The following is a 16006-nucleotide window of genomic DNA, read 5'->3' as shown; positions in this document are numbered from 1 at the left end:
TGTTACAGAAAGTTCTGCAATTGTTGGATAACTTACCCTGATACAGAAAGCAAAAGCTCAATGACCACTTTTGCTTTAGCAATTACAGGACCAAGGTTACTCTGAGTGCTTGTCCTGCAAAGGCAATGAAGGAATCGGTAATCAATACATAGAGAATAGTTTAATACATCTTTTTGAGAATGGAGAATGTTTTCACTGTTCACTGACACATGTCAAAAACATATTAATCTGCTTTCTTCCAAATTGACCCTAGTGTTTGGCCATACTGCTGTACCATACCGGTGCCTTAACCCCCATGAAGTTTTAATGGGAGCAACAAAGTTTTAAACCTATATGATTTAAATATTATCCTAGTGGAAGGACAGGTATGTTATACCTCCAAAGACGAAAGATTGTCACATAACCCAACCAAGAACCTGACCTGGTGCCTGTCATTTCATATTTACAGTATGGACAGAGCAAGAACAACTCATAAAAGGTATTCACAAAATTTTGATCTGTAAAAATATCATTAGACTAATTTGTTACTTTCTGTACATTGTAGAATGAAAAATAAAAACAAAAAACACTAATATAGCTCTTCGGGGCAGGGTCCTCTCCTCCTGTGTCACTGTATTCGTCTGTCATTTGGAACCCCTATTTAATGTACAGCACTGAATAATATGTTGGGGCTATAAATCCTGTTTATTATTAATATTATTAATATTTTTATTATCAGTAATAATAATATTAATACAGACAATTCTTATCTGTTGCATTAAAAAATACTTGATTATCGAGCGACATAACATATTCATAATAAATGAATAATCACAGAAAAACTGTAGCATATCAATAAAGAAAACACATACGTTTCCAACATAAGCGGAATCTGCAGTTCCTTGGTGTCAATTGTTACTTCACTAGTACTCATAACAAGGTAAAATGTTACCTGGAAGAAAAAAGAAAAGTATGTTAATCAGAATTTTATATTGATGTAAAAATAGTTAATTAGGAAATTACCATTTTTCTTTTAATCTGCAATTTTTTTCTTGTTTTTAAAGGGTCAGGTCACCTGTAATACACTTAAAATTGATGTTTTAGTTACCCTTGTGGGATGAATCAGCCACTAACTTCTTAAATAACTTGGATCCAAAAAAGTAAGATTTCTTTGTCATAACTTCTGACCCTTTTCCTGTCTACTTTTTAGGTTTTAATGACACTGCAAATATTTGGGGTCTATATATAAAGCAGTGAATCTGACATTCCCTAAAACATTCTGGTAGAGAATGAATTACTGCTATAGAAACACATTGACGTGGAATTTTCTTCATCAGAGAATGTTTCAGTGAATGTCAGATTTATTGCTTTATAATAAAACACCTTTGTGTGTTCTGCTGCATTAATGAAAATCCTAAAGGTAGAGTGGGATCCGCTAATAAACCTGCTATGTAAAAAATATATGACAGATAGGTAGGTGGTTTAGAGATGACCTTTTAGTATATTTACATCTCAGGATATCAGGAAAACATGAGAACAAGCCTTCAGTGAAAAAAAGCATGTAGGTTCTCCATACAAATGTGTTTTTCTGACTATATTTCAACTTGATTTATGAAAAAACAACACGCTTTTTTAAAAATGGCGAGATGTTCCCATAAGTAAAATCTGCAATTTGCAAGTTAAAGATGTTGGTTTGCTGAATTAATTACGCTGGAGGAGGAATTTCACATTTTCTCATTTTTTTCAGTGATCAGACATTAAATGAACATGCAACATTATTTACATGACTGTAATATCAATGAACCAGCATTTTAGTTCAGCATATAGAAGATCCAGGATGAAGCTTGACCAAGGATGGCTCCAACCCACTAGAGATCGAAGGAGATTGGATACATTATGGTTTTTGTGAGAGGTAATAAATGAATGGATGCAGGCAACACAAAACCTATATCTGTAGTTAGGTCCATTTTAGACAACATCCACCAAAGTAGCTGAACGCATTGATGGACAACATGAAGGTTGTCATTGCTGATCTCTCGCTGTGAAAATGATGATTGAATTACTTTCTTAATCTGTCTGTAATCTGAATTTTGTGACCTGTATAACTGTCCCAGGTCAGTACCATCCACACTGGAGGTACAGAATGCAAACCAAGATTTACATCATTAGTGGCTTTTGAGTAATATGTTTTAATGATTTATTTTTCACCCTTCAGTTCAGCTTTAGGCTTTTAAATGATATTGTTAAATACATAAAGTTTTTCTAGTTTATAAATGCTTTATAGTATTAAATAAAGTAAGAATAGTAAAATATTAAAATAAATAATAAATATAACTGCAATATTAGCAATGCAAGAGAGCAAAGATTAGCATTTAATGTGAAGAAAGAAAACAAAAAGATTACTTACATTTGCATTTCTCTTGAAAGGGTTTGCAAGGTCACATTCCACTCTTGATCCATTTGTATTTGATTCACAAATAATCTGTTTTTCCTGTATTATGATACACATATAGAATATTGGTGAAGAATATTGACCACAGAAGGTCACAGAAGAGCTTGGCACTAAATGGTTTTTCAAATAAAACTCACAGCATGCAAATTCCCAAATGAGCTTACAACTCAAAAGATGTCCATGGGAAAAATTCTGGTCCCATCAGGCATGAAAGTTTCATGTAAAACTAGCTATGGTCATACTTCCAGTGTATGTGTATGGGAAAATGCTGTACATTTTATAATGTATTTTTCAGAAGGTTTTATCTATTTTAAAATGCTACAATAGAGAAAAAGATCCGATGAACCCAAAGTGTCAAAACCACTAAGTCTCGTTTCTGCTTAACAATGTTGTTTGTCCTGCAATGAAATCTTAAACAGCACTGTCAGCCTTGTTCCCCTGCTAGACTATAGATCTTTGCTTAAACCCTCCATTCCCTGTCCATCTCCACATGAAAGAATTATTTTTTTCCAGCAAAAAATGTTAATGCCAAGGATCCCGTCCTTACTATATAGGCCTGATTTATTAAAAACTGTAGAAGATAGACTATCATGGAAGAATCTGGGTGTTCCAGCAAACCTGAAATAAATCTGGTCTAGGAGTGAAAACGATTATCAACTAAAATCAATTTTTTTTTAAAATCCATTTCAGGTTTGCTGGATTACCCAAGTTCTCCCATGAACGACCATCTTCTCCAGTCTTGGAGACATTTTATTAAATCAGGCTCTATGTATAGGGAAAGGAATTTTGGGAGATGTTTTTACCCCTAGACTCCTAATTAGAGCACCCTGCTAATCCCTCCTCCCAGCAACTGCTGTTGAAAGAATTTTATAAACAGGATGAACTCACAGTGAGTAATAAAATCTGTTTCTTACTATTAAAAAGAAGAAAAGCAAAAAAAAAAAAATGATCGGGCATGCTTTAGAGGGGTAAGAGCAAGACAGGACTTGTGTCTGGAGATTACCTTTTGGTAACATAATAATAATTAAGTGTTACTGACCTGTTGGTTCTTCGGGTAGTTGATTAAAGAGAAAGCCAGTGTTTCTGGTAAATCTGCAATAAGCTTGGCTTCATGGGCATCATCTCCATCTTTTGTAGGTTCATTAGGATTCGATGGCTTGTTTGTTACTGTAATTTCAAGGGCAACCTGTTTCTGATCCTTAAGATCCAGCACTGAAACACCATTCTCTCTGTGTCATTGGAAAATAATGACAATTAGAGTTCTATTCATAAAGCAGTGGTGTGTCCTAACCTGCATGAGCACTTTCATGACCTTTGTAGAAGATGCCTAGAAGATTCAAATGGATGCTGACCAGTTCCTTGAATGCAGTTTTAAAGCTTTGCTGGTCTGTAGATTTGGAGATTCTGTAGCAAATGCTTTTACATACTTTCTTTATGTTATTTTAACAATAAGTTTTGTGATTTTTGCACCTTTTTCAAAAAGGGCAACCATTAGGATGGCACCACTAAATTACTTGTTAGATTTAAAGAATATAGTGTTAACTCCCCACCTCAATTCTGTTGGCTGGGCAACTTCGGTCTAGCAACACACACAATTTTCACTCTGCTTTTGTCTCCTGTAAGCACATGCGCATGCAACATGGCCTGATTGGTTCTTACGGTTGTTCCTCCCTCACCTAGCCTAAGTGCTGCTTTGCAATAGATTATACAGGATAATTATAATGAAACATATGTTATATTGTCTAAAGTTCAGTAACTACTTTAAAACATGTCCAGTTACATACTTCTTCAGTTCGCTGTAGGTGTCTGGTCCTTCTTTGTAGAGAAAATTGTAGGAGATCTTCATGTTGCTGTTGCAGATATTATCATCACCGCATCCTTCTTTCAAAAAATTGGCCTAGATGCAATTTAGAATTTGGTTGACTACACATGTCCAAACACAATGTCTAAAGAAAAGTATGGTCATTTCCTAGCAAACTGTTCTACCAATCTCATTAAGTAAGACTACAAGCAATGTGCATACTCCAATATCTCATTTGTCTAGAAAATATATAAACAGGTTTATACCCAAAACATTATCTTCTTATTGTTCTACCCATGAGCGATTGCTCTGACACTTAAGCTACGTACACACGTCAGATTTTTATCGCCCGATAATCGGCATCGGCCAATTATCGGGCTAAAATCTGCCGTGTGTACAGTCGGTGTCGTCCATCGTCCGGACGACCGACCTGCCGGATCCACGGACGATGGACGACAGCCGATCCTAATGAAAGGGAAGGGGAGAGCGCGCAGCAGGGTGCCGCTCCGTCGCTCTCCCCCTCCCCTCTCCATAGAGCATGAACGGTGCTGTATGTACAGCACCGTTCATCCATCGTGCACTCCCTTGTCGTTGGAAAGGATCGTGAAAGATCCTTTCCAACGACAAAAATTGGAAGTGTGTACGCAGCTTTAGAGTTGGGTACTCCAAGTAATGTTCAAAGTGAATCACATAATCATTCATACCCAGAAGAACAGGATTTGTTGTACTCCTGAGCGCTGGACAGACTTTAGGAAAGGTATGTGTATGTTGCTTTGGAGAAAACATAGAACAAATATTTGCTTTAAACTCCTTGACAATTCTTACAGTTTAGTTAGGATTATGCAATAAAGAAGCACAGGGGTCTATCATGATGTTTGGAGCACATTAAACCACAGTGCCCAATCAGATTTTAGTTTGCTGGACCCAGATTTATGAAAAACAAATTATTATTATTATTATTTTTTTTTCTAGAGTAGAAAAGTAAACCAATATCTAAAGCACCTTTAAATTTAAAAGACACGGGGGAAGTGATTTACCTCTGTTGTGACTGTTTTTGGTTCTTTTGCATCCTCGATTGGCATAAGTTCTGGCAGAGAACCACTCTGTCTCTTTTTCCGTCTGACATTCTTAATATCCACAGTAACAGATATAGGGATTCGTCTCAGTTTGTCCTTAATAGTCTCCTAAGAGAGAAAGACAACTGTAAGCTACTCTACTCTGATGGCCTAAATTTCTACGAAAGTTGCAAAGTGAATTTTTTCTGAGTTTAGAAATAAACAAGATGATGCTGTGTTTTCTTTAATTAGCCAATGTCTTTACAGAAATTCCGACTTATAGACAAAGTCAACCTGTGTGCATTTTATATACACAAAATGCATATGTACATACCCCTCAAGATGCTATTAAAAACAGAATCTCACTTTATGCTTAGGTCACACCAGAAGATGGGGATGTGTCCTCGTCTAAAGTGTGTAACAAGTTCTTGTCCTCAGAGACACTTTACAAGAGGACACATTGCCATCTACCAGTGGCCAACAATAATTTGTTTAGCATTTAGGCATTACTATGTAAGAGCAAGTGACCCAAAATACAAATTATTTTAACTTTTAAAAAATGGTCCAGTCATAGGCTGGTGAAAGGGCAGCAGAGAGAAATCAAGTTTTATGCCCTGACTTACAAGCCTCTGTTGGGTTATAGCAGTGTAAATTTTAGGAATGGATAGAAAGAAAAAAATCATATTTTAGGTAAAACAGCTACCATATATGTCTTGTTTCATTTGTATTTAGCTGTTATCGTATATGAAAATATACACATTTTCAAAGTATATCAGGAGATAAATAAAAGATTGATATAATATGACCATGGCAATATGCTGTTTCTTTGAATATAGGTGTTTCTTTGAAGAGACCATGTCACCCCATAGGGCCAGTGAAAGCCATGGATTCACCCTTCCTCACCCCATTTCATTTAGTTTCAATACCTGTCCTAACAAGTGTCCTTCTGTTGCTTACCTGTACATAGAGAGTGTTCTTAAAGCATTTTCCTTGCCCCTGTTGTCGTAAGGTTAGTGTTCCTGGATCTGGAATATTGGTAACCCTGGATGACGCACCTGATTTGATCCTATCACTTTCCACTTCTATTTTGTAACCAAGTGCTGTAACCAGTCAAAAAGAGGACGTTATCATTTTAATAATACCAATGTAAGAAACAAAAGTAGCATTCCCAAAAATTGATTTTGCTGTGAGACTGATCAAGGTACAAAATCACGGGGGGGTTTAAATACCCTGATGAAAAAAAAAATTGTGACAGAAAGCAATTCTTATATTGATATAACACAGACACCCATATAGTTCAGTTTACAGAATAACATAATGATTTTAAGTCATTGTTTTAGAGTAGAACTAAATACAAAATCTTCCAAATCCATGTTTGTATCTCACATGCCCCCCAATGGGCTTTGATAGTTGTGGTTATTTGTTGATTAACAAGTTGCAGCCATGAAATTTAGCAATGCAGTTGTCTACTGCAATATTTTTTTTCATCCTTATTTTTTTTCATCACTTTGTAGTGCAAGCAGACACAGCCAACATGAGCGTGGAAACCCTGATCTAAATTCAGGAGCAATGTAGCAATATTGCCACCCTCATCATGGGATGTTGCATTAAGTGAACTTAAAAGGCTGTAACCTTTTTTATTGTTTTAAAGGGAGCTAAAGTTCCACTTTAGGTTTACACAGTGATAATGTCACTTGGATTACATAAAACTATATTACTATAACTTGAAAACATATTAAAAAATGAAATGCACTTACTTAGAATTGGATTGTAATCCTGGGGCATAGCAGTATAAGTCAAACAGACTTGAACTTCCAAACTGAACAGTAAGAAAAATATGAATTAGAACGGTTTGCATGCAATGCAACTCTGTATTCAATAAACTCATATATTTTTATTTAAATGCATACACTGTAGGTAGCTGGATTTGATCAGCAATTTGAAGACTTTTGCACAGAAGAGTTCTGGGGGGTAAAGGAACAGCAGCACAAGTAGCCAATCAGGCATGCCAATTGAAATATAACAGTGAGTGATAGATAAATAACCCCATCAGACTGCTGCTTCCTATTTACTGCCCAGTTACAGGGTAAGATATGGGGTCCTTCAAGTAATAACGAAACTGCAGGAGAGAATTAGGCCCCCTAACTTGCCAGGCAAATCCTTGCAAATCTCAGGACATAGAAGTACAAATTCATTCTCAAGTAAGGTAGCTCCCATTTATGTATTTCACTGCTTGTCTGAAATTTAGCTTTAAAATACATATAGAGCCCAACTGTGTGACATTAAAGGGTCTATTTAGCTATGTTTTTTTTACCAATATTCACTTAACTTTTACCCAAGACTCCATTAAAAATCAAGTAATTTATGAGTAAAAGTTGTGTGAATATCAGAATAACGTTTTGACTAATATACCAATAGGTTTGATAGACATTGTGTATTTTTATTACTTTCTGCAGAATAAAATACCAGAAATTATTCTGAATCTGATTGGCTAGATATGAGTATGGTGTTTCCTCATTTGTGATTTCGAGGCACAATATCATAAAAATGGTACTGTATGTGTTTAGTGTGAATATTGAGCATTTTTTTTACCAGACTTTGCTTGGAGCAGGACAGTTTGGATCTTTTTTATTGAAGTCAATTTTTTCAGGCGTCACTCTAATCTCCTTTTTGATGCTGACGACGGGTCGTGCCCTTTAGTGAAAAAGAAAATATCAAAGAATAAAGTAAACGTAAAGTTATGTGGCTTGAATTTTGGATTCAGGTCTGCCACCATCAAACTACTCAGCAGCTGCGAGCACGTTGTTAAGGGAAACAACAAGTGGTATTTGCATTGTCTGGTGGTTGTTGGGGCAGTTAAACCTAAATTCACTAATAATTGTATATATTTGTGGATTATTATTATTAGCTTACCTGAAAACACTTAGAGAATCTGATAAAGATCCAATTGCAATATCTGGATATGAATTTCTGTCTAGATCCATGTTTCCAGCAATAGAGTAACCAAACATGCGAGTATTTGTGCTCTTGCCATCAATAACCTTCCAAAGAGAAAAAACAAAGCATTAGAGTGCAATATGTGTTATATGTAATAACAAAAATCTTCAACTATACCAGATGATAAATCTTTGTTGTTAAGAATGTGTTCATCAGATATAGAAATGTAGACAAATGAACGCTACATATTACATACAATATAAACCTTCTACAACATGAAATATCAATAGGTTGGCCAGGAACTGGTAATGTCTGTGTATATATCTTCTCCTCCTTACTTTATAGGGGAAAGGGGTAAAACTTCTAGAAGGTCTTGTTGTCTTGGTTTTGATCAACTGCCTAACAATACCCATTCCTATACTTTTTACCCAATCCCCAATCTATCCACTGGCTGGGGCGGAGCAAATAATATTTGTCTAGGTCCTGAGTTATTTTGATGGTACTTACACATAGCTAAGGTCTCCAGGTTTTATTGTTTACCCATTTATCTAACTCTGCATTGTAGGGAGATTGGAAGGGAGTAATATGTTCCCCCATATCTGGATGTATCAGGTATTTCTTTTCGTTTTGGTGTGTGAATGGAACAGAAAACAGAAGGTGAGTAAAAGCAGAAAGGAGGAAAGGGGATAGTATTTAAAGGATCAATTGAACCCCCCCAGTCCACTACCCTAAACCCCTTCCTTGATGCTCACTCACCTCCACCTTCCCCCAAAAAGTCTAGTGCACTGCTGTTCATGCCTGCACATTATTAACCTACAGCAGGCTTTCTAAACTTTATAACACTTGAGAAACCCTTAAAATCATTTTTTGATGCTGGGAATCGGTCAATAAGAAAAATGTCATTTGCATTGATTGCCAGTGGAAGTAATGTCCCCCATACATTTGTGTCCAGAAATCCACCCAACACCCTCATGCTTCCATATTGAGCCCAGCAGTGGGCAGCTTGTGCTGTTTTTTTTTCCATTTGTACCAATGACACTTTCTGGGGAGCCAATTAAATGAACTACATGTTTTTTTAGGTATGGGGGAAACCCACGCAACACAGGGAGAATATGTAAACTCATTGTAGGTAGTGTCCAGGACAGAATTGGAACATAAGACCCAGTGCTGCAGAGGTGAGAGTGCTAACCACTCATCAAAAGTAAATTAAGTATCCGATTTGTTGATGTTTAGGCTGTGATTAAAAAATTACCTGAGCAGGTGTCTCAATTATTCCAGTTTTGGAGCCATGATAAATATATACTTTGCCATACCCTTCATCATATGGTGCTCCGACTGCAATGTCTATAAAGAAGAATGTCATAAGTGATTTAGTATACAGAAACACTAGATATTTTTGAAATATCTACATTTCATTTTGCATGTAAAAAACTTGAAAACGCTAATTTTTACTTACCTGCTACAAACTATTTTTAAATGTCAACACTTCTATATCACTAACTGCAATAATGCCTAAATTGTAGGAAATCTAAAGTGGATTTGTATATGTGTGTCTTTTATTATGGTTAGGACAAAAAAACAGATCAAGAAGATCTGAGATTTTGCACATGCATGTATTTTTTCCAATAATAAAAATGTATGATTTTTTATTTTACTGTTTCCAGACAGTGAATGGAGGTCCCAGCTCCTTTTCTACATGCTCTACAGGCTACATGCTCTATTAAGCAGCTTGTTCATCAAGCTCCTTAGCTTAAGTAGAACTGTACTCATTGGTGGTGGTGAGCTTCTGACATAATCAGCACGTATGCACGACATACTGGCCAATTATGGCACAGAGTTACCTGTGTGCAGCTATGACAGGTCCAGCACCTATCATCACTGCATCCTCAGAACATGCCATCTTCTCCACCAGCTCCACAGCAAACTGCCACTGTGGTTTGCCACTGATGAGGTATGATGTGCCTGATTTAAAAAAAAGCTCTTCAAGGCTGGAGAAGATACACTTTTATTAGTGAACCTGGCAAACCTGGAATTGATTTCTTCAAAGTTATTTGTTAACAAATGTTTTCAATCCTGGACCAGATCCATTCTAGGTGTGCTGGATGACCCAGCTTCACTGATGAAAGTGTATCTTGTCCAGCCTTGGAAAGCTTTAATAAATCAGGCCCATTGTCTCCACCGGCCAGCTCTGGGGGAGGTCTACACTACATGGGACATGCACCATACAGTGTAGAGCTTAATCAAAAAGCCACAAAAGGGACATTGGTAACTTTTTGTTTTTTAAGTTAATGTTCGCTTTAGGGCTGAAATGTACACATATTGCTAATCAAATCCAAGAAAATACTTTTCCCCATCCTTCTCCACTCTTTTCATAAAAGTAAAGTGGAGATGCAAATAAATAAATTGTATGAATGTCAGCTGAAAGGTTTCTATTGCTATTTATGTCCCTTTTAGAGAGATTCCCTCTATCTTATTGTCTAGATCACCAATATAACAGAAGAAATTGAAAGTAAAACCCAAATTTTGCCACCAAAAGAAATCTATCAGTTGGGACACTTGTGACTATGACAACTGGCTAGAGGAAACTTCATATTGGAATGATGCCCTCTCTCTTCCTGTTGCGTCTGCAGGACAAGAAAGGAAAGGATATTTTTCTGAGACACGAATGGCAAAAAACATGACAGTGGTTTTAACTCTCCTCTATTTTTACACAATATAAAAAGTTGTCATTTTAGGTTTACATAAAAGAATAGCTGACAGTTCCCGTTCCCCTATGAGATAATTGTCCATTGCTCTTTTAACAAATGGACAAAGTGATGGTTTCTCTTTAAATTATTTTAAGTCACTTCAGCTAGTCAACTTTTAAGAAAGTAATTCTAATACCAGCACAATAGCTACTACCAGAACTAGCTGGCAGCAAGTTCTGGCTTAGTAAATGGTACTGGTAAAATAGAGGACAATCATTCTAAAGGCACCATACATGTTCATAATAAATGAAACAATGTGTTCACAAGAAACGTATAAATAAATCAGTCTAAAGGATCACTGCATGTCATATTTCTATGTATACAGAATATACAACATTTGCTTACCAGGGTAGCCATCTTGATTGACATCTCCAATATTTTTCACAGAAATACCAAACATGGAGGAGGCCTTGGTTCCAACAATTCGCTTTGGCTTAACATTTTCCCATTTGCCAGCTTCATTTATGTACACATAGACTGCACCTCCAATTTCCTTGTCAGTCTTATCAAAATATTGAGGGGCACCGACAACAATGTCCTGCCATCTATGAGGGGAAAAAAAGAAAAACATTTAATCAAACTGAAAGGCAGTAAGTCGGCCACATAAAGATTCTTTTATAGATAATTCAGAAAACAGTGCTGAAATTAAGCTAGAAGCAGTTACCTACATGTTCATCTTTTCAAACTGAAACAGTTAAGGCAATCCAGAAAAATTAAAGTTCTGTTCTGGGTTTTGCTCTTTCTGCTTTTGAAGGGTATGACATCGCCCGAGGAAGCCAGAATAGCATAACCCAGGTAGGGACATTTCCTAAAATGCTTGTAGCCTGGTCTGCATTATTGTTATGTGATCATGCACAGGTGCTTTTCAAATCATACACAACTCAGCCACTATGGTAATCTTGGACACAAATTACAGATGGTACCATAGTGCATTTGCATAAGTAGGAGTAATGAGTAATGGATTGACTGTAGGTGCCCTGTTAACAGACTTCACTTACTTTTGGTCTCTTTAACCATAAGGGTAGAGCTTTCCAACACTTCTTCACTCTTAAAAAAAACTTCTGGCTTGAGTGGTGCTTTAAAATGATTTCTGGAGTATAAAATGTTTCCAAACGAAATAAGTGCTAAATCTTTTAATTTCACGTACACAACAGAGAATTGAAAGTCTGACTCACAGGAAGGATGTGAAATCCAGGCCGACAGGTTCCAACATTAGCAGGTCTGCAGCACATGGAGGGTCTCTATAATCCTGTGCCAGCTCTCTAATCCGCTGCTCACGTCATAGAATGGCACATTAGTGCTAGTGAAAGCAGACTCCCTGCAGCTCGGTAACAGTGGCTGGATTTTAATTACTTACTTTATAAATAGTAAGCAGACACAGGAGCTCCACTAGAGGAAATCCCTTTGTGTAGATTTTTTCACCCTGCCATAATTAATGAAGCTACAAAAACAAAACCAATTTGGGGGGGTATTGAGGGTGGAGATTGCGGGGGAGGAGGGGAGGAGTATTGGGGCTTTCCTAAAACATAAAGGGGATATGGGGCATTCCAAACTTAGAAATTAAAAGGAAACGCCAGACTGACCTAAGTACATACATATTTACTGCTAAGGGATCCTTAAGCAGCTAAAACACGTAGGTTTTTTAAACAGGGATTTAGCTGTTTACCCATGTACCCTTTTTTAGGAGCAGAAGCCTATCACAGCCTATACTATAAGTAGTACTTTATGCTAATAATAATACATTTGACTGTTCTATGGAACTACTGTAGACCAAGGCAACTCTTTCTCTTGAAATATCCCTGTTGCATCTTTACTTCCAATGTCACATCAGGTACACCATTGTGGCTTTTACTGTTATTTGTGAAGGACATTTAAACATTTTTTGCAACCTGGCATGAGTAAATTATCTTGTATGGCCATTCAGATTAAAGTAGATGCATTATAAACAGTTTCATTTTTTTTTCATATATTACTGTTCCAAGTGGATTTATATTTTGCCTATCAGCAGTACTGATCTCATGCAGCTTCTATGCCTACATGGAATAGCTACATGACATTTCCCAGGGAATGTTTCCTGATCATGACAACAGTGGATCAGGAGGACCATTGTCAGTTTTAGTTTCCAATAGAAGCCCATGTGACAAGGTGACAACACAGACATAGGACCTAGACAAATGGCGATGTTAAAGCTTATGTGAGATTTCACTGGTTGGGTTTATATACATTTTATATTAAATATTATAATACAGATTGGCAGGCATAACATTTTATTTAAAAATTACTGTTCATTAGTTTAAAATGTAGAAAACCATTTTTTAAATTGTTTTGAGTAAAAAGAATTAGAACCTTTTGTGTTTTTGATGATGATTTCTATCTTCCTGTTAGACATGGATACTCTGACTTAATCTACTGATGGTCATACATCAGGAGGTGAAGTGAGAGATCTTTATATTGGTGACACAAAGGTTCTAATAATTCTCTATTTTATTCAAACTAAAAAAAAAAAAAGTTGAAAATGTGATGGGCAAATTCTCTCCAAAAATAAACACACACTGCAAAGTCATTTCCTGAAAAATAGACCCCTAAATATTGTTTACCATTAGGCTGATTTACAGTATTTGTCACACTAGAATGTGTTCAGTTCCAATATTCAGGTGCAGAGAAATATTTTTTTTTTTATTTTCCTACTAATGAATGATATTTAAAGTGAACAGATAAAGTGTTAAACCACTCATAATATAATGAATCAGCCCCTATTTTGTATCTTATCACTTTGTAATACATAAAGAACCCTTCTTAATGACACTGTAGATAAAAAAAATCCTTTAAGCCCATAGGAAGATCTGCATTTATCAACATGAATATATTTTTCAAGTTTCCACAATGTACTATGATGATATCCCACCAAAAATAAAAAAAATTTTTTAGATAATAATGTTCAACAGCCAAGAACTATTTGTAAAACAAATATGCTCTGTTTAATGTAAGGGAGTTTTTTTTTTCAATTTATTTTGTAATCATGTCAATGTCCATACTCTCTGTTGAAGTACATGTATCTGTGTATTTGTAGTGTAAAACTTTGAATAGGTTATCTTTGGTCTTCATAAACTAAGCAGGAACTAACTAGGAAAAGGAAGCGCTGAGCTGCAGATGAGAGATAAACTGGACATTAAAGTTTAAGGGATGAGAGCAAAAGGCTACTGAATAGAACTTTTCAGGAAAATGAACACCAGTTGGGAAAAAAAGACATAAAAGACAAGAAAAGCTGCAGATGTTAAACAGTATACGTTCAAATAAAAAAAGGAATAAAAGGAAAGGGAAGAGAGGATATGTGGACACAGGAAAGAGAACCCATTTGTAGAAGTGGAGAAGGATGCTAAAGGCTAAGGAGCCTGGGAAAAATTAGGAAGTCTTTGGGACAAAGATAGGACAAAAAAGAATTTGAGATTCCAGAATGCTTTTGTTTTAGGAACCTAATTGGATAATCTAATATGTAGAAGCTCTAATGGATAGTAAAATGTCTGAAGCTTAAGGGAAATTAGGACAAGTTCCTACATTTTTAGGAAACAACTATTTTACTATACTTGCATCAATATGCTAATGACATTTTAAAGCTCATTATTATTAATAAAGCTCTCCAAGGCTGGGGACAATACACTTTCATCAGTGAAGCTGGGTGATCCAGCAAACCTGGGATAGATTTCTTCATATTAATTTGCTAGCAAATGTTTTGAATCCTGAACCAGATCCATTTCAGGTTTGCTGGATCACCCTGCTTCACTGAAGAAAGCGTATGCTTTCCAGCCTTGGAGAGCTTTAATAAATCAGGCCCAGAGAACTTAATAGTGCTCAGTGATTGAAAGAACTGAAATATGTTGAATATAAGGAACAGGCCGGAGACAAAAAGGCTGGGGAGGAAAGGGCTAGATGATTCTGGATCTTTTCCAGAGGAAATTAGGTTTATCTAACTTGTTGCAGGTTTTATTGCAGACAGTAAGAAGCTTAAAGTGTTCAGTTCATAAAATCTAAAGAAAAGCCACACAACAATCTTACCCGTCATTGTTAAGGTCTACCACTGCAACATCATATCCAAAGGATGAGGCCAATCCTTCCCCTTGAAATATGAACTCTGGAGATAGCATTCTTTCATTGGGAGGATATTTGTTAAGCAGCACAACTGCTCCCCTGTGATTGGCTCTTGGAGCACCTGATACAAAGGTCACTTCATTTTGATTAGTTATTCCTTTACCGCTGTCCAGTGAAAACCCTGCAAGGAATCATTTAGTAGTAAGAACCGAATCACCAATAAATTAAAAAAACAAAATATGATAATAAATATGAATAAAATAACAATCTTGGATCCTTCATTTCACGCAGTAATTTTTAAAAAATATTTAATAAAAAAAAAAAAAGAAAACAGAAAAATGTTTCCTGATATGAAATGGAAGATGATTCTACCATCCTCTTTGCCTTTGGGTGTGTCTAATATTATCTAATGTAATATACTGTGCATATAATATCTAATGTAATATACTGTATATAATATATCCAATCTAAAATACATATAAATATATTTACTACAATTAAGGCCCACTGTGTTATGCTAATAGTGTAAATTAGCCCTTAACACATCCACATATATACATATATATCCACATAAATGCAGTTACATAGCCAGCTTGACAAAAAGATACATTAGCATTAAGTTTTAAGGACACTTGTAGGAAACACATCATATGGCAACTGTCTCATTGTCATGCTGTGCCTCTTTTCTCATGCTGCCAATCAGCCTGAAATCATGGAAATCTGACATGCTAACGCCATGCTTGTTCCGGGTCCATGGCTAACTAAAGTACTGAGATGGTCTTCAGTGTCCATACTTAATAATAAATATTACTATAATTTTAACTTTTTTATATTATAATATTTTAGGTAATAAATATTACTATATTATCTTACCAAAAATAAAAAAATTAAAGAGAAAACATTCTAAAGCAGCATTTTGTTAAAGGGTTTTTTTAAACAAAAAAAAAAA

At 35.8% G+C, this 16006-nt stretch overlaps 1 protein-coding gene across 3 annotated transcripts in view; it reads right to left on the bottom strand.

Annotated features, from left to right (window-relative positions):
- ITGA6 (integrin subunit alpha 6) overlaps positions 1-16006 on the bottom strand; it is a 58430-nt gene that overhangs the window by 13171 nt on the left and 29253 nt on the right. For all 3 annotated transcript variants that reach the window (XM_072418338.1, XM_072418336.1, XM_072418337.1), the window contains 13 exons: positions 15025-15238; positions 11317-11516; positions 9477-9568; positions 8201-8328; positions 7880-7981; positions 7045-7106; positions 6245-6387; positions 5270-5416; positions 4216-4328; positions 3471-3660; positions 2387-2470; positions 852-931; positions 37-114 (listed from right to left, as the gene is read on the bottom strand). In XM_072418338.1, the coding sequence (XP_072274439.1) occupies positions 37-114; positions 852-931; positions 2387-2470; positions 3471-3660; positions 4216-4328; positions 5270-5416; positions 6245-6387; positions 7045-7106; positions 7880-7981; positions 8201-8328; positions 9477-9568; positions 11317-11516; positions 15025-15238 (1633 nt within the window). The remainder of the gene's footprint in view (positions 1-36; positions 115-851; positions 932-2386; positions 2471-3470; positions 3661-4215; positions 4329-5269; positions 5417-6244; positions 6388-7044; positions 7107-7879; positions 7982-8200; positions 8329-9476; positions 9569-11316; positions 11517-15024; positions 15239-16006) is intronic.

This window comes from Pyxicephalus adspersus, chromosome 7, assembly GCF_032062135.1.
Source record: "Pyxicephalus adspersus chromosome 7, UCB_Pads_2.0, whole genome shotgun sequence".
NCBI lineage: Eukaryota > Metazoa > Chordata > Amphibia > Anura > Pyxicephalidae > Pyxicephalus > Pyxicephalus adspersus.
Note: the sequence above shows the minus strand (reverse complement) of the source record. Positions and strands in the feature narration are given on the sequence as shown.